Raw genomic sequence first — 19221 nt, 5'->3', positions numbered from 1 at the left:
TTTTTTTTTGTTTTTGTCAGTTGTTGGCCTTGAACTCAAGGCCTGGATGCTGTCCCTGAAAATTTTCACTCAAGGCTAGTCCTCTACCACTTTGAGCCACAGCACCATGTCTGATTTTCTAGTGGTTAATTGGAGCTAAGGGTCTCACAGACTTTCCTGCCTAGGCTGGCTTCAAATGAGTATCCTCAAATCTCAGCTTCCAGAGTAGCTAGGATTACAGGCATGAGCCATCAGTGCCCAGCTGTTTCTTTTCCTTTTTTAAAAAAAATGCTTAGCATACATGTTAGGCTTTGAGATTAGATCCTTGCTTGGACATTGTTAATGACATGACCTTGAGCAAAACTTTTGATACCTAAAATTTCAGTGATGTCAAAGAAGGAAAGTTCCGCCCTCATCTGGGGGGGGCGGGAAGGGGTCTCTCTCTTGCCTGAGCACAGTGCCAGGCTCCTGGAAACCCTGTATACAGGCTGAGGATGCTCAAATGCTGGGGGAAAATTCTAGTCACCTTGCTCTTCTCTAATGAACCTTCACCTTGTCAGGGGTCTTTAAACCCCAGAGCTTTCTTTTTTTTCTGAATAATTACTTTTTATTGTCAAAGTGATGTACAGAGGGGTTACAGTTTCATATGTAAGGCAGTGGGTACATTTCTTGCACAATTTGTTACCTCCTCCTTCATTCCCCCTCCCCCTCTCCCTATCCCTCTCACCAAATGGTTTTGCAAATATTGCTTTTAGAGTTATTTGTCTTTTTATCCTTTGTCTCTCGATTTTGATTTCCCTTTCACTTCCCTAGTTCTAATACCAGTATATACAATATCCAGGGTACTCAGATAAGATACAGTGATAGTACGGGGACAATCACAGGCAAGGGATACAAGAGGATCATCAACAAAAAAAAGCTACGATTTCACATGGCATGTTCGAAGTAATTACAACCGTGATATAACACTCGTTTTCATAACATGGAATTCATTTCACTTAACATCCTCTTATGTGTTCATAAGGGCATAGCTCTTGGGCTCTTGTGATCCTCTGCTATGACTAGCCTAAACCTGTACTACTTATTCCTTATGGGGGAAACCATAGAGTCCATATTTCTTTGGGTCTGGCTCACTTCACTTAGTATAACTTTTTCCAAGTCTTTCCATTTCCTTATGAATGGGGCAATGTCATTCTTTCTGATAGAGACATAAAATTTCATGGTGTATATGTACCACATTTTCCTGATCCATTTGTCTACTGAGGGGCATCTGGGTTGGTTCCATATTTTAGCAATCACAAATTGTGCTGCGATGAACATTGTTGTGCTGGTGGCTTTAGTGTGGTCTTGTTTGTAGTCTTTTGGGTAGATTCTCAAGAGTGGGGCTGCTGAGTCATAGGGGAGCGCTATGTTTAGCCTTCTGAGGAATCTCCATACCACTTTCCAGAGTGGCTGAACAAGTTTTACATTCTCACCAGCAATGTAATAGGGTTCCCTTTTGGCCACATCCCCTCCAGCATTTGTTATTGTTAGTTTTCCTGATAATGGACATTCTTACTAGGGTGAGGTGGAATCTCAGTGTTGTTTTGATTTGCATTTCTTTCCTTCTTTCTTTCTTTTTGGCAGTCCTGGGGCTTGAACTCAGGGCCTGAGCACTGTCCCTGGCTTATTTATTTCTTTTGCTCAAGGCTCGCACTCTACCACTTGAGCCACAGCGCCACTTATAGCCATTTTCTACATATGTGGTGCTGAGGAATCGAACACGTATATGAGACAAGCACTCTTGCCTCTAGGCCATATTCCCAGCCCCTTGATTTGCATTTCTTTTATGGCCAGTGATGTTGAGCACTTCTTCATATGTCTTTTGGCCATTCTCATTTCCTCTTCAGAGAAGTCATTCTTTAGGTCTTTAGCCCACTTGTTGAGGGGGCTGTTTAAACCCCAGAGCTTTCTATGTTTCATTTTGAAGGGTTGCTTTAGTGAAGGAACATGTGACATGTTTCAGATTCTCTAGGGTTGCTTCTGCTGGTAAAATGAAATCATTGCATGTTCAGTTCCCAGTGGAAAGTCAGAGCTTGGCTAGGCATGGTGGCTCAGAACTTTAATCCTAGCTAGTCAGGAGGTAGAAATTAGGAGGATCAAAGTTGGAAATCAGCTGGGCAAGATACTCACAAGGGCCCATCTCGACCAATTGAAATTAGGAGTAGTGGAGCACACCTGTCATGCCAGCTATTCAGGAAGTCTAAATAGAATAGCATTCTATGCAAGCCCAGACAAGAATTCAAGACATTAATCTAAACATATAGAAAGTAAAAAGGACTGGGGGCATGACTCAAGTGGTAGAATGCCTACCTAGTAAGCTTGAGGTCCTAGATTCCAACTCCAGTGCCACAAAGAAAAAGAAAAGGTCTTGCAGAGAGACAAGACAGAACATGCTGCTTTTATCAACTAATCAGGGGCTCTTTGTTCTGTGTGTGTGTGTGTGTGTGTGTGTGTGTGTGTGTGTGTGTGTGTTCATGTGTGTGCTGTAAGCCTCTTGGCAGCCTGGCAAGTATACCTTCTAATTAAGTCCAGCCCAACCTGATCCAGAGTGTGTGTGGAGGTGAGAGGAACATGATTTCCAACAACCATGCCTATCTGCCTGATGAGATCACAAGTCCTAGCCCTTTCACTTACTTTCCCACCTAGAAACACGGTTGGGTGGAGACTTCCAGTCATTGTATATCCACCAGCACTTATGAACAGTCACCCTGGAATCAAGGCTGGAAAATGAAGGATTCAGTTGGGTGTTGGTCCTTTGTGCCTGTATCTGTCATGGTGGTAATAAATGAGCCTAGAGGCTGACATCCATTTCCATCAACCCCACCCATGTTCTTCACTTCATAAATGTAACTTCTTTCCCTATCATGTACCATGCCCCTGGCTACTGTTTGTCTTGCTCACTTACCACCCAGACTTTGTGAGCTATATGCTGTCTCTTACAACCCATCTCCCTCCTCTGGGAGCCATATAGTCTGCACCCTTCCAGGCTTTGGATTTTGTTATGAATTCTCATCTCATTCCTTCTCCTCCTATTTCCCTTTCTAACATTCATCAGTCTTTTAAGATCTCTCCCAGTGCCTGAGAATGTGTGATCTTGGGTGGTAGCTAAGGTAAGGTCTTGAGGCTGTAAAGAATACTGAAAGGTCCTGGGTCTGGAGAAGCTGGCTAAGGCTAGATTCCTGTTTCAATAGCATTGAACTGCATGGTCCCTCAATGCTTCAATTCTCTCATAAGAAAAAAAATGGTAATAGTACTTTTCCTACTGAATAATCATGAGAACTAAAGGTATTAAAGTTTGGAAGCTTAAAACAGTGCCAGACTCATGGTGAACATCCAAACAATATTAGTAGGTCTGACTTGTTAGTCCCTAGTTGATTCTAGTCTGCTAATGTCCACTCTTAGCAACATTCCCTCACCTTAACCTTTGTCTGGTCACTCATATACTTTGTACCTGGGCCATTGACTTAAGAGACATAGCTGGGTGTAGTGGCTCATGCCTGTAATTTTAGCTTCTTGGGAGGTAAAGATCTAGGGATTGAGGTTTAAGGCCAGTTTGGGCATAAAACCTTGACAGAGTCCATCTCAACCAATGGCTGCGTGTGGTGATATGCACCTTTATCCCAGATATGGGGGAAACACAAGTGGAAGGATTGTAGCCCACACTGTTCCAGGTATATAGTCAGACCTTACCTAAAAAATATTTGATGAACAAAAGGAGCTACAGGTACAACTCAAGTAGTAGAATGGCTACCTTAGAAGCCTGAGGCCCACAAAGACAGAGAGACAGAGAGAGACAGAGAGAGAGAAACACACACAGAGAAAGAGAATATTAGGGTCTTTCTTTAATCTCCTGAGGCTTGAGCTACAAAAAAATAGAAAAGAAAATATCTAGGAGCGTCTTTATCCTTATCATGAACAACATTGGCATAATAATCTTACACTTATAGAAAACATATCAGATATTTATTGCATAATATTTTAGTTAGTCCACCAGCTCACAGTCTGTATTATTATTATTCATATTTGTGGCTGATGAATCAAGCTCGCAGGAATTAAGTTATTTGCCTTCCAAGGTCATGCAGAACCCTTTGGTGAACTGAGGATCTCTCCATCCAGCCATAGACTGTCTTCCTAAGGTCAGGAGTTGGCCACAGAGTGGCATCTGGATGAGTTATGGACAGCTACTAAATGCTGGGTTACATGTTCCCCTCTGGAACTGCTGGGGTTCTCTGTGCTGGGCCTCTTTTAAAGAGACTTGGCTGCAAGGCAGCCATCTGGCACGGGCTCATGTAGCTTTTGTGAAGTCACATGTGGTCTGAGAGTTGCCAGGAAAAGGGATGCCTTGATGAGCCAAAATGCAAATTCCTTAGGAGAAGAAAAGTGAAAGTGAGCTTGTTCACACTGTGCAGGGCTCCAAGGAAATGACACAATTCAAGAGACACAGCGTCCTCCCCATTGGGTTCCATCTGATTTTGCATTTGATCATAAACTTGCCTCCAAAACAATTGTCTCCTTAAGTCAATAAGAAAAGCCGAGGTGACTCAAATTAAAAAGAAAATAATATCTGATCTACTTAAGCTAGGTGCCTCAGAGGTTTGTTATACTAACCTCTGGAAAATGGAGGTTCTGACAGGGAGGTCACTAGGAAATATGGCTTCCTCACTAACCTCTAAAGTTTCTCTTGTCCTGAAGACAAGACACTCAAAGAAGCTCAAAGCCAAGAGAAGAGAATTTGGGAGACCTGTTCATTTTATTCACAAGGGAGAGACATTCTAAGGCATTTGCTATAGCTTCCCAACTGTGTTGATTACACTCCCTCACACACTCCTCTTTCTCCTCCACCTTCTCCTCTTCCTCATCCTTCTTCTCATTCCTCTTCTCCTCAGCCCCTGCCTCTGCTGTTTGTTTTCTTTTGTTGGTCATGTGACTTGAACTCAGGGTCTGAGTGCTGTCCCTGGGTTTTTTCACTCAAAGCTAGCGCTCAACTTTGAGGCACATTGCCACTTTCGATTTTCCGGTGGCTAATTGGAGATAAGAGTCTCACAGACTTTCCTCCTTGAGCTGGCTTCAAACCATGATCCTCAGATCTCAACCTCCTGAGTAGCTAGGATTACAGGCATGAGTCACCAGCGCCTGGCTTTGCTTCTTGTTTTCTTTTTCTCTGCTGATCTTGCCTTCCCCAATGAGTCTGTCTTACTGATCTCATCAGCTCATAGGCCTCCAGGCCTAAGGAAAAGCAACTTTTCCTCTAGTCAAGCCTATGGCAGGGTTACCTGAACTTCCAATGCTCTTTTAACAAATTTCTGCTCTTCTCTTTGTCCCTCCCTGACCTTCTAAGTTATATTTACAAGCAAAGATTAAGGCCAAAAGAATCTGGCAATCACTGGCATTTTAGATCAGCATAATTAATGGCATGATTTATAGACAATATTGTTTGGGAGAGTTTACTGCAGGGCATTTTTGAGGTGGAACTTTTGAATGACTATTTCAAAGCCTTGTAGAAAGATGATTAGGGGCCTGAAATGACCCAAAGATTAGAGATTTGTGAATAAGCTCTGATCAAATACAAGCCACGTTCAGATGCTTGTAAGATGCTCTGATAAATTCAAACTAGATGAATTGCTAATGTTCAGGACATAGGACATAGGAGACTACCATCCCTCAATCGAGGGGACTGAAGTATTGATTGAAAAGCTCCAATGAGAGAGGTATTGAGGGGAGTGAAAAAAGCTCACACAAGGCTCCTGTTTGAAAAGGCGGGGGCGGGGGGGGGGGGAGAGGTGAGCAAGACAGCCAAGGCAGAGGTAGGATAGCATCTTGGGGCAATGGGGAAGATCCCTTTATTTAAAAAAAAAAATCATTACAGATACCAGATCTAGGCTCAATTCTGGAGCTTTCCCTGTGGGGTTTTTACAGTTAGTACTCAGGTTTTCCTATCCTTGGGCAAGCTTGTTAAACACACATTGCTGGGCTCCAGCCCCCAGAATTTCTGGTTCAATAGATCTAGAATGGGAGCTATGACTTTGTGTGTCACAAGTTCTAGAATGCATTGTTGCTGCCTGACGGAGAACCACATTTTGGGAAGCACTGGTATCATTAAAGTGTAGGTTCTGGAGTCAGATTTCCTAGATTCAAAGGCTGGCCCCTCACTGGTGAACCAGTGAAGGGAGGGAGGTCCTGAGCAGGTAAACTTCTGTGTTGATACCAAGTTTCCTCCCCAGTTTACATAAAAATGAGGATCAAATGCATATAATCCTAGCTACTCAAGATGCTAAAATCTGAGGATCCCCGTTTGAAATCAATCTGGGTAGGAAAGTCTGTGCAATTCTTATCTCCAATTAACTACCAAAAAAGCCAGAAATGGAGCTATGGCTCAAATGGAAGAGCATTCGCCTTGAGCAAGTACAGTGTCCAGGCTCTGAATTCAAGCCCCAAGAGTGGCATTAAAAAAAAAAAGTGGGGCTGGAACTGTACCTACTTTGTGGTTGTATTTGGGAAGGTAGATGGGATAATGAATAGAAACATACCTCTTACATGGTATGTTGCTTAAGCTTCAATTGTGAACATTATTTCTCCCAGTACTCCAATTGTGCAGAGCTGCTAATCTACCTGCCTGCCCAGAGACCCTCCTGGTGGTAGCTTTCTAAAGGGTTTAGAGAGGCTAGACCACCTCAACCTGGCACCTGTGCACCAAATCCTCATACAAACACCTATCATTGCCAAGTGTTCTCTCACTCCATTTACTTTGCTCTCCCAGACACTAAAATTTATATTTGGCTTCTTTTGTATGGTTAGGCTTAAATGGTAGTACATGTAGAAGAACAGAGCCAGCTGACTTCTTGCTACTTGGTATACTTGCCTCTGTTCTCCCAGAGCATCTTAAAATGCATTAGAAAAAGAAAACACTGAGCAAAAACACAAGTGAAGAAATGAGTCTGAGAGTTGATTGCTTAGACTTGCTTTTTGCTTTTATTATCAACAATCAAGTTAATGGTACACTCTTGGAAAACTATATGCACATGTAGAAATATTTCCCTTTTAAATAGAAGCATTCATTATAACACGTATAAATAAATTTGGAAATCTGAAACATAACTTAGGACGATTATGTTCACAAACATAGTCCAACGAGAGGAGAAAAAAAGAAATCAGACAAACATGCACCTGATAACAAAAATATATACCATTGTCTGAACTGTGGTCTCTCTAAACACAAAGGAATCGAACCCGTGAGAACCTTATTACGCCATAAAGACACGCCATAGAGACTACAAGAAGAGAAAAACATACATTCACATACAGAAGACGGTCTGTACTGATATTAACACGCTACAATTGAGTCACAGAACACAGTTGTAGAAAGACACCGAAAAAGTTAAAGCCTCAACATCCAACTAATATCTATAGTTTGTGCCTTTTAAAATAAAAACAACAACAAAAATCCCAACAGAGATGTCTAAACTGCGTAAAGAATGGAATCATCAATATACAGTCCATCCACCCTACAGGATGAGTCCACTTCGGATCACTCAGACAGAAATGCAAACCGAGACACTTCTGCAAACGTGTGTGCGCGCCTTTCCCTCGCTGGGTAGGTTTCTCTGCAGCCAGCTTCGTGGACTGCAATTGACTCCAATCCAAAGCAGTACCAAAAAAGTTCAGTAAAAGCTGGTGGAAGAAGACAATGCCGGTGAGGGAGGCAGGAGAGGGGAAAAGGCGGGGAGTTGAGAACTATGAGACACAGTTCGCAGAATCTGTGGATGAAAAGGCATCTCATGGATAGGGCATCTTTCAGGGCCAAGAGGCTGCCAAGATTCGGGGTTGGGAGTAGCAACGGTGTGGGATTCAGGTGCGCTAATGGCGGGATGAGGTCCGGCACGGTGGCCACGAGCAAGCGGGCGCGAGAAAGTCACTTGGGCCGCGGAGAGTCTGAGCGCGTCATGGCTGCAGGAGCCCGAACCCAAGGGCACAAGGGGAGCAGGGGGCTGGAAAGCCGTCTCTACTCTCTCCTGAAGAGGAGCCCCCAAATAAGTTCGTGCTGTCATGAGCGCGAATTTAGGGGCCCGGAAGATCAAGCCCTCGGTGGGCGCAAGGTGCAGTTTTGTTTTTTTTTTCCTCCCTTGCCCTCTTTTACTTTGTCGTGTTCTCTTTTTTTTGTTGTTGTTTTTCCTCTCTTTATAAGAGTTGCTGCCTTTCAATTTTTTTTTTTAAGTTTTAGGTCTTTTTCTTTCTTACTTTTTTCTTTGTAAGCAAGTCACTGAGTTAGTCGTGGCCCGCCCAGATCTCTTTGTCACCTGCTAGAGCCACACACATTCCCCGAGACAAACACACACCCGGCACGCAGACACAGCCCCCTGAGAGTGGCCCCGAGTTCAGGCCGAGCTGCTCACCCCGTCCCCCGGCAGCAGGTGAAGTCCGGGCCACAGGGCCCCAGGCAGGTTCGAAACCAGGGAAGAAGTTTTTGTTTGTTTTGTTTTGTTTTGTTGGGTGGGTGAAGAAAAGGGTAGGAGTGGGGTTGAAATGGGGGCGACGTTATTTTCCCGTTATTCGTATCACGATCCTTTTCAGGCCCTCGATGAAGAAGCCCAAGCAGCAGCGACGACAATAGCCTTGGGTCCACCCGCTCGCCCACTCGCCCGCCCGGCCCGGCTCGCGCGCCGCCGCCGCCGCCGCAGGACCGCAGTTCAGAACATACTGCTCTTCACTAAGGCGGCTTTGGCACCGTTGGGTCTTTGGAGCGAAGATAGCACGCTGGCGAAAGGGCCCCCGAGAGAGTCGGGGATGGAGGTGATGGGGCCGGGGCCGGGAGCCCAGCCTTGTCCAGGACCCCCAGCCGCAGCTAGACCTCCGGCTGCAGCCGCCGCCGCCGCCGCCGCCGCGGCCGCCGCCGCCGCCGCCGCGGCCGCCGCACCGCCCTTGCCGGGTTCGCCTCCCGGGCCCCCGGGCCCCGCAGCCCCCGGAGCTCCCGCGGGGCTGGGCCCCCCGCCGCCGCCGCCGCTCGCCCCGCAGCTGGGCGCCGGGTTGGGATTGGGACCCGGGCCCCCCGTGCTATCTGGGTCGGTGCTTTTGGCTTCTTTGCTCTCGTCGTCCCGAGACGAGTCGGACTTCTTGCCCGAGGAGCCGTTCTTGGCCGCGGCGGCGGCGGCGGCGGCGGCGCGCTCCTGCTTGCGAAACTTGGCGCGGCGATTCTGGAACCACACCTGGCCCGACACGGCCCAGGAGACGCAGCCAGAGAGATGGGAAGAAAAGAAAGGCAGCGGTGAAGCCCCATTTCCAGTTCCTATTTCACACACACACACACACACACGCACACACACACGCACACCCCACGCCACCTGCGAGTGCAGGTGCCAGAGCGAACACCCAGCCCCCCCAGTCCACCCTTCCACGCTGCCCGTGCAGCGTTCTCTGCGGAGGGAGCGTAGCAAGGAACATTTTTCGAGGCCCAAACACCACGGGTTCCTTCACGTGAAGTATCTTAGGTGTGGGTGAGAACGTTGAATGGGATGACATTGATCAAGATGCATTGTATTCTAATCTGCTTTGTTGAATGGCAACGCCTTTGTCCAACCACTTAAAGATCATACATGTATATGCTTTTAAGTAGATACAATGCCTTATATACAATACTACATTTTGATCTGCGTTTTTTTCAGTCGGCCTCTTGAACAACCTCAAGCTCACGATCTACTCTTAAGGTCATAGGTCTAAAGTTAAACTCTGAATCGTTAGGAGGAAGAGGGGCCTCTAGGTTTAGGGCAGACAGCTTAGCGCCTTTGTCCTCGGCCTGCGCCCGGCCCTTGCACTGGGGGCGGGGGGCGCACCTGTAGAGTCTCGGGGCTGCGGAGGCGCGCACCTTCCTTTAAGGAAAGCTGCAGTTCCTGGCCTCCAAGGACTGACAGCCCCTTTGCAAATCGGATGCAAGCTATAAAATACCTCTAAGACCCACGCCGCGTTACAAGCCTTCGAGTCGCAGGACACCTGAGGCGAAGGGGCAAAGTCTACAAGCCCCCCACTGAGCACCTCCTGCCCGCCTAGTGTGCCTAGTCCTACACGCCCGGGACCCTAGAAGGTCTGCCCCCACGCAGCTGCGAATCAGTTGACAGGACTTGCGCCCTAAGCTTTCCTCGCGTGCACGCGTGGCCTCTCCACTTCCGACCCCTCTGCTGGAAGTCTGCGCCCTCCCGCCAGGCCCTTTTCACGCAAGACCTCAGAATTTCACACTTCGGCTACACTAGCCAGCCCCTCACCCCCATCCCTGCCGAGCCGGGCCCGAGTCCCTCCGGGCGCGGGTACCTGGACTCTGGCCTCGGTGAGGTCGATCTTCAGGGCCAGCTCCTCCCGAGTGTAGATGTCCGGGTAGTGGGTCTCGGCGAAGACCCTCTCCAGCTCCTTGAGCTGCGCGCTCGTGAACGTGGTGCGAATGCGCCTCTGCTTGCGCTTCTCGTTGAGGCCGCCGTGGTCGGTGAAGAGTTTGTAAGGAACTAAAGGATGACACCAGGAGACAGAATGAGCAAAATAGCCTGGAGCGCTTGGGCCGCCGTAGCTCAACTTTGGGGACCAAGATCAGGTCGCCCGGGAGCCGCTAGACCCCAACACCGGCGAGGCGAGGAGGGAGGGTAGTGAGCAGAGCGCGGGGAAAACCAAGCCAATTCGTTAAGACAGAAACGGGGCTCGCAAACTTTGGGCTTTGGCAGGGCTGTGCAGGCACAAGCGCTTTGGGGGCGAGTTGAGAAACACGCAGTAGAGAGACTTTTTTTTGTTGTTTGTTTTGTTTTGTTTTGTTTTTTTAGCAACAAAAGAGTCCAAAAACATCAACTGCGGTTCTGAGGAACCCGGGAAGAAGTTACCAAACACTCCCCGTATTGCAACTTTTCAATTCATAAAGTTGACGCGGCCCAAAAATTAGGAGGAGGAAAAAGTGCTGCAAAACAACAACAATAATAATAAATGCCATAAACGATCATAAAAATGACCAGCCAAAGAGGTGTGAGCCGCTGTCGATTCTTAAAAAAGAGAGCGAGAGAGACACTGCCAGTAATGAGCTTTACTCTTTGTTATTTAATTATTTTCTAAGCTTTACGTCTCATCGCAAAGTAAATAAATTATGCCTATCATTTTGGCAGCTTAAGATAATTTTGTTGGCGGTTCGGGTGTGACTTAGGATAGTGTAACCCTGTAAGTGAATTACCCCTCCCTGCAATCGCTTCTAACGTGATAAATTCTTTCATTTGTGTAAGCAAATTTCGTTTGGTAAATACTAAACACATTTCCATTTTCAAATGCAATCAAGGCTTCCTATATACAGAGCAGAAAGGCGGCTTCCTCCGCGGAGAGAGCTGGCGGTCCTTACCTGCGGCGTAGGGACTGCTCTGGTGGTCCCTGAGGGTGCCCAGGCTGCAGGATCCCGGCGTGAGGGACGGGCAGCCGGACGTGGCCCCAAAAGTGGTCCTGATCGGGTTATACTGGAAGCCACTGGCCTGGCTGCAGGAACTGAAGTCAGCATAGGCTGAAGCCAGGCTCGAGGTGTCCATCCCAGCCATACAGGACTCGTAGGCAGAGGAATTGAGGTAAGAATATTCCATTTTATACATTGAAAAGGTTCTGGATGGCTCAGCCAAGTGGAAAAATGAAATCAAAGATGGATATGGAGAAGGTGGCTGGAGTGGGGAGATGTGCACAGCTCAACGCCTGCCTCCAAACTGGCCTCCTTACTACCAGCAGAGCCTAGTTTTATGAAAAAGCCTCCTATGAGATGCCTTGTCTGAGGTCTCTAGAGCATATAGTCTCATAATAAACTTGGCTCTTTCCACTTGGACAATAGCAAAGCGGTTGGTCTTATTGCTGGCGCTTTTTACATGACAATAACTCATCCGTCTATTGGGCTGGCACTGGGGAACTGAGCTGTCCAACCTCCCTATCATTGATTCCTGCATCTCTAATTAGAATTTAATACCACACCATTACGCACTGAGCCCCTGATCCTCCCTTCTAACCAGCTCCCTGCCCTTTAATTCAATCACACTACTTGGAAATAATGAAAGTTGGGTGACGATTCTCCCTGATCCAATTTCCCCGAGCTTTTAAGCCTTTTTAACTGATCATATACCTTAGGCATAAATTGAGATAGTTATGTGTGTGTGCTTCCCCTTTCTTTGTCCTCTTTTTTCCCCCCTCTCTCTCTCCCTGGGTTAGGGAGAAGAAATCTTGATGTCATAGAAAACCTGTTTTGTAAGAGTGTTACACGCTCAATTTAACAACAAGCCTACCCCCTGAAGCGCATGAAATTTATAAAGGACTGGGACATTGGCAAGACTCAGGCGCCCTGTAACATAGAGTAAGATAGCCAGGGAGGTTTATGTGAACCATAAGCGGATTTCTTTAAATACACCTGATAGAAGGGATGAAGAAAGGCAGTGCATCTTATCAATTGCCTTTTTCCTTGCACTTTAATATGCTTTCGGGAGACTCGTGTATGAGGCCGGTTAAAAAGTAAAAGTAATAAAATTAAAATACACATCGCGATGAAGCTCTTGAATGTAAAACATCTGGATTCTCGACGAGAGACTCAAACCGTGGGCTCGGCACCGTCTGTATGCATTAGCGCAGGTTTGCATTTGGTTGGTTTGGAGGTTTTGCTCGTGGTTGTTCCTTTTAATTACGCCATTGTAACTACCAAACGGGCATGAAGGGTACCCCAATGCGTTCCTCTTCCATCATCTCTCGCTCACCCGGTCTCCTGCTCGCCTCCACTTTTTACAGGTGCTCATAACCCCACACCGGGGCTGTCCAAAGAGGATTACTGTCTGCCTTTTAAGATTTCTGGATGGTACCGAGCCTCAATAACCTTCCCGATCATTTAAATGCCTCCGCAGAAGGCTCCAGGCCCGGCACCTTTCTTGTCCCATTCCTCGGGCTCTTGGGGACAGGCACCGAGGCACAGACAAAGAAGTGCGCAGGTGATGTGTGGACCTCTGGGGCCCCATGATTTAAGCGGAGGGTAATTTTCATTTGGTTCGTTAGACTCTAGCAGAATAAGGGAAACTATTTCATTAAATCCTCCCTCTCGGTGGACAAGAGTGGGAATGCTTAGTTGAATCGCCGTGTGGTGTAAACAAACCCTGGATATTTTATATGAATTAAATGTGTAGATAATTAGTTTTATTGCATTCATTACCCCTTTATGTGCTCTGTAACAAGTCAGTAATTAAAGTAACAAACTCATAAAGTCTTTATAGGGGCATTTAGGCGTTCAGTGTTTGCCAAACTAAGTGGTTTAATTCGATGCTAGTGCCGGGGAGCGGATGGGCGCGCGCTCTCCACTGCCACCCTGTTTTATTGCTCACGAAACTGCAGCGGACACCGTGGTAATGGATTAAACGGGGACAGCGGCCCCCCAGCTTTGTGCTTCTCTGTGGGGTGAGTTTCAGGCTGGTCCACAGGTGTTCTCTCGTCCTCCGGGAGCAGCCCAGGGGAGAGAGCTGTACCAAGAAACCTGATGGTCGTTCTTTTAGAGGGAGGAATGATAGTTTTATTGCGCATGTATGCTGTGCAATGCGTATTTGATAAAGAAGGACCCTTGGTGACCAGTGTACACTTTTTTGTGCACAGGGGTGAAATGAAAATAAATCTGTACAAGGTTTTACTGCGTCGGGAAACAAATGGCAGCACTCTAAATGGGGTTTCTTTATGGACACTAGACAAGAGGAGAAAAGAGATGCAAACATCTGTCTTCAGTCCCCTAAACCTAAAGGCCAGCAAAGACGGATGCGAATCCAAGTGTTATTACAGCGAGGAATTTGTCTTTATTTATCTCACACTCATGAATATGAATCTGCGCTTGGGCCAGGAGGCGCCTGTATCGCTTTGGACTGCGCACACGGAATTTTCTCCATCTTTATTATTCTCCCTCCACCCCACATACGGGGGTTGGAGGACAGGCTGTGATTGTCCAAGCTTCCCTTGGATTTAGGGGAAAGGGGTGTTAGGAACGAGGAGAGGGTGTTTTCCTTTTTCTTCCCATATTCATTTATTTATTCTTATCTTTAAGTAGTTGTATAAAGGACTTGCCCTTTAACAAATTATGATTACAATGCGCCTTGATCACTGGTCAAGATAGATTTTTCGTTATCCTAAGGGGAATCAGCCGCCCGGGCACAATCTGGAGGAGTGGATGCGGGGAGCCGAGGCCTGGGTAACACCCCGCCGGGCCTCCCTCCATCGCAGAGTCTTGGTTTAAGCACATTTTTGGGCCAGAAAGAATGGCTTGGGGCGGCAGGGAAAGAGGTGCGCTTCGATTCCCAAGCCCTAGTTCGACTATAAGCAGGATGGACTCCTCCTGCTTGGCGCGTTCCCCTCTTGCGGGGTGCACGCGGTTTGTGCGTGCCCGCCGGGCTCCGAACAAGTGTCCCTCCCTTGTCCCAGAGGCAGCCCAGCTGGGCGCGATCGGAACGCAGGGAAGTTAGTTATGCTGGATTCCCTAGGACTTTTGGAGACCAGGGGTGTGCAGAGAGCACGGGGTGAACGGTCTGGGTGGCAGATTTAGAAGCTAACTGTGGGGTGGAAGGGTGAAACTTTGCAACTTAGTGAACCGAGCAATCCCCGCGCCAAAGGGAGGAGGAAGATCTGAGTTGTCGTGGGGCGTGTCAGCTCCGTGAGGTGGGTGCGGGGAGGAGCCAAGAGAATAGCTAGGACTCTGCCAAGGGACCCAAACCCGGGAAATGCCAGCCGCTGTGCGTGTGTGTGGTGGCGGGGGGGGGGGGGCCGGGGGGAGCGGTGATCAGGAGGGCGGGTGGGGGATCCGCCCAGCCAAGCCAGAGCCCGGCGCCGGCCCGGGGCTCCGATCCTCCGCTCCTTGCGGTTGGAGACTCTCGTCTGCCAGGGCTTTCGCAGACTCCACCTAGTCTCGCCAGCCGGCTCCCGGGCACCGGAACGGCCACCCCACCCGTGCCACCCCCTCGACTCCCCCGGCCTCTCTCCAGGCGCCCCCTGGTGCCCAGCGTCGGCTGGGAGCAGTGAACCTCGCCTTTGTAGGGCAGATTTTCCGCGCAGGGACCGCACGGTCGAATGAGCAAATGCTCTTGACTTCTTTTTCCCCTTTGTAGGCCTTGTAGGTTTATTTTGTTCAGTGTCATCGTCCCCCCACCCTACCCCACCCCACCCCCAAGCCCTGGACCATCCTTCCTTGGCCGGTCTTTTGTGGCCCGGGGCCCTCCTTCTGCTCTGAGATGAAAGGCTTGCGGGGCTGGGCCAGGCCACAGCCCCCAGCCCCAGCCCCAACGCCCTGTTTTGTTCTAGTTGTGCTTTCTACACGCGATCTCGCCCCTAAAAGTTGTACCAAATGGTTAATTTAATTATTCCAACTATAGACCAACTGCTTCGGCAGCCTCCACCACGCGTCTGGGAGGAAAAAAGAAACCATCTATAAGAAATAATCTAATAAAAGTGAAGTGTAGAAAAACCCCTCCTGATTTTCAACCGGCACAAATAGAATTAGAGGTTCAGTATCCTTTTCCCAAACAGACCTTTTGTCCAGATCACAACTACAGCCAACCAACAGTGTGTACAGTGCCCGCTATTTATTTTAATAGAGGCGGGTGGGTAGCGAGATGGATGGTAGATAAATGGCCACATGGATAGATGGATGGTTTGATCCATCTTCTTCTGACTTTCTTTTCTTAATATGTATACACGGTTGATTTTTTTCCCCCTCTGCTGATTTTCTGGATCAATCAAGGAAAAGCAGTGCTATGTGGTATAGAAAAGAGAGGGAAAGGGAATAAAGGCTATTTAAAGCACACACACAAAAAGGGAAGAGACTACGAGCACATTGCCGTGATGAAAAAAGAAATGTTTACATGCTACCCAGTACTAAAAGAAAAAAGGTTGAAAGTTTAAAAGGAACTTTTAGTTCCTTTTCTTTGCCATTCATAGGAGAGTTTCTTTTTCTTCTTTTTTTCCCCTTGAAAGTCAAAAAGAATGCTAGAAGACAAGGGCACAAAACAGCAAACAAAATGCCATTGTGTTGAAGTAGCAATCCCTGGGAAAATATTTGCCATCCTCGTAATGCCTCACTCCTAGGAGGCTGTTTTACCGGAGGTGAGGCACAATAACATGAAAATGAATAAAATATTAAATACCAGTGAGAGTTTCAGAGGAATTTTCTTTTTGATTGCTTTATTTCATGCTGCATCCAAATTATCCCAACACAATCAGCCCGCTGCTTGGTGAAGTCTTAACTCAGAGCCAGAATTCTCTTCACCAGAGAATTAAAAGGGCACGATTCATCCTGGGCTTTCTCCAGGAAGATTGCAGTGGGCGGCTGATCTTGTTCACTCACCTGCACTGAAGAAAATAATCACGACCGAATTGGTTGTTTTGCCATTTTGGGAGAACACAGAACAAACCAGCCACAGATTCTCAAACCTGTATTCATTTTAAATTCTTCTTCCCATATTAGTTGGCATAGCAGTCATCATATACACATTTCATAATACAATTTTTTTGAGGTTTTGCTAACCCATGTCCTGGCACTGTAAGACTGAGAATTATTAGCTGATTGACAAGAGTATATGCAAGGCAAAGCAATGAATATGATGCTTGGCACCTGGAAAGAATGCAGTGGCTATTAACCACCAGGATGAGGATGTTGCTGGTGGTGACAATAATGAAACTGGCATAGTCTCCTATACTGGATTGTATATTGAACACTTGACTTTGAGATCGAATGGTATATATGCACATTCTCTTTCTTCTTGTGTGTTTATAACAAATCAATCGGAGAAAAGAAGCAAGCAGGCAGAAATACTCCACTTTTTAGGAATTTACTAGAAGCATACATGGAAGGTAAGTTCATCCTATTTTTTTTCTTACATTAGGTGTGGCATTTACATAGGAGTCATATAGTGCCTTATTTCTGCACATGAATGGCATGTGTTCAAGGTGATGTCACCATGAAAGGCATTTGCCTGAGGTTTACAGTATGGGTTTTACAGTGTGAGAACTTTTTGCATAACTCGTAAATGATGTTTTATGTCTGGGTTAGTACCATCAATGTAAGTACTATGCTCTTTAATAGGTGATGGGGTATAGGTCATCAGTATTCACACTTTTAAGGATGTTCCCATGGAAAGTCCAGTTATATTTTTCATCCTAAAATTTTCCCTTCCCCTCACCACCACCACCCATCATGCAATAATTAGCAGAAAGGTCTGCCTGTTACCTTGGCTAATAGCAGCAACATCTGCTGGGCTGTTGGCTAGGGAGACACAGGGCATTTGATCAGAGTCACAGATGTAAAAGTGACATCTGCTTGTAACAAAGAAAGAAGAAACAAAATTAAATTAGGCAGGGAGCCCTCTCCATCTGAACCAAAGGGGAAAAAATAGCCTATTTGAAGAAAGAGGAAAAAAGTAATCATGAGCCCCTCAAGCTTGCAGAATGCAGCGGAGAACTAGTAAAGAATCGTGATTTTCTGGGCCAGCTGCTGCCAGAAGAACCAGCACAGCAATATCCCAAGCTGGCAATGTCCTGAGACCTTGAGGACTCCAAAAAAAAATGGTCAGGCAAAATTATTCTCAGTTAAGCAATACCTGGCCTGCATGAATATGGTATAGACAGAGAAATCATTTGTAGGCTGGAGAGAGGAATTAAAGAAGGATAAAGCCCTTGGTAGTTACTAATACCTCAGTGTAGTTTTAGATGAGTTTGGGCAAAAACACTTTCACTCAACAGCTAGATCAAAAGTCATCCTGCCTACTACTAAGGATGAGCATTTCTTCCCTGGGCTTATATACATGCCTAGAAGATTGCATTTGGAAATTCGAGCCTGAAATAGGGATCCACTTGCCTGTGGTGGCATACTGTGGCAATGGACTAACAATTTTTTCTCTCTCCCTCCCTATGTATCTGTATCTATCGATCATCTATCTATCTCAAATCTCTCCATTACAATGTTTTCCTAACATTCTTCAAGTACAACACATGAAGATAGTTTTCTGTAAGTTAATTTCATAATGCTATCCGAAGATTTGTCTCAACTTTCCACCTAGTCTATGAACCAACCTTTTTCTACATCTATTCACTTCTCCATCATCTGGGCTGCTGTTCTGATCTAAAGCTGATTCTTTCTTCATGCTTTGGAGTCTTGTCTCTTTTACTGGCTGAGCAATCCTACCCAACTCGTACCAACCTTGATACTTTGACTCACCCAGGTGTATCCTGTGACCATCTAAACATGCCAAAGTCACACTCACACTTATGCCATGCTCACACTCACAGCCAATCCACAGTATATTCTCCCTTGGCCTTACTCCACCACCACGATTTATCGCTCTTTCCCACATCACAGTCAAGTATCTGGAAGGAGTGGCTTCTTCTCCATATTATTTCTTTATGCCTTAGTAGTCACTCCTAGCTCCCTTCTATATGGCTTCTTGTCTTTATGCAAATTAAATGATTTTCATTATGGCCTTGCCATCAACTACAATGGGGACTTTCCAGGCCTGACTTACTTGAAGGTGTATATCACTAGGGCTGTTTAGCCAATGTTTCTGGTTCTGCTCACTTCTAGGCTCATGCTAGGAGTTTACTTCTCTATCTTCTAGAAACCACAAGACTTATTTTGACAATTCAAATTGGATTGGAAGTGTAAAGTGTGACTCCAGGAAGGGAGAGATGGCATCCTGATCTACTCCCTCTCTCTCTCTTTCTGTTCTGTGATCCAGATGGTAGCTGCTTTGTCACCCTGAATTCCAGAACAAGGATTCCACAGAGATTAGGTTCCTGCAGACCCACAGTGGGCTTGTGGTTCCTTAGGGTATGTCAAGGAAGGCTCTTAAAAGAGGTCATCTCTACACTGAGTACCACTATAATGAGCCAATAAAATGGTGTGGGAATGGAAAAGAAGGTTCCAGGTAATATTCACAAAGCTTTCATCAGAAAGAATGACATTGCCCCCTTCTTAAGGAAATGGAAAGACTTGGAACAAACCATAGTAAGTGAAGTGAGCCAGACCCAAAGAAACATAGATTCCCTCATTGATAACAATTAGTATATATCTAGGATAGCTCAATAGCTATGTACATGTGATCATATAAGATGATGCTAAGTGAACTTCAAGATATGGAAACAAGAGGTTTTTCATTGTTGTTGTTATTTTTAATGTACTATGTGAAATTATTTCTTTTTTCTTTCAATTTT

At 46.4% G+C, this 19221-nt stretch overlaps 1 protein-coding gene across 1 annotated transcript; it reads right to left on the bottom strand.

Moving 5' to 3' along the window:
* Nucleotides 1-8267: 8267 nt before the first annotated feature.
* Phox2b (paired like homeobox 2B) lies at nucleotides 8268-11828 on the bottom strand. The gene is made up of 3 exons (XM_048364619.1): nucleotides 11375-11828; nucleotides 10318-10505; nucleotides 8268-9221 (listed from the first exon to the last, which is right to left on the bottom strand). Exons 1-3 carry the CDS (start codon nucleotides 11613-11615, stop codon nucleotides 8706-8708), a joined length of 945 nt encoding a protein of 314 aa, XP_048220576.1. The 5' UTR covers nucleotides 11616-11828; the 3' UTR covers nucleotides 8268-8705.
* Between the last annotated feature and the right edge of the window lie 7393 nt (nucleotides 11829-19221).

Source organism: Perognathus longimembris, chromosome 16 (assembly GCF_023159225.1).
Source record: "Perognathus longimembris pacificus isolate PPM17 chromosome 16, ASM2315922v1, whole genome shotgun sequence".
Lineage (NCBI taxonomy): Eukaryota > Metazoa > Chordata > Mammalia > Rodentia > Heteromyidae > Perognathus > Perognathus longimembris.
This window is presented reverse-complemented; position numbering and strand designations above follow the sequence as displayed.

Bases quoted from the DNA above. Each gene is read 5' to 3' on its own strand.
- Phox2b (XM_048364619.1), bottom strand. From the start codon at position 11,615: ATGTATAAAATGGAATATTCTTACCTCAATTCCTCTGCCTACGAGTCC. The intron at 10,506-11,374 runs GTAAGGACCGCC...GTCATCCTTTAG, and splicing joins GAGCAGTCCCTACGCCGCAG to TTCCTTACAAACTCTTCACC. The intron at 9,222-10,317 runs GTACCCGCGCCC...GTGTCGGGCCAG, and splicing joins TCACCGAGGCCAGAGTCCAG to GTGTGGTTCCAGAATCGCCG.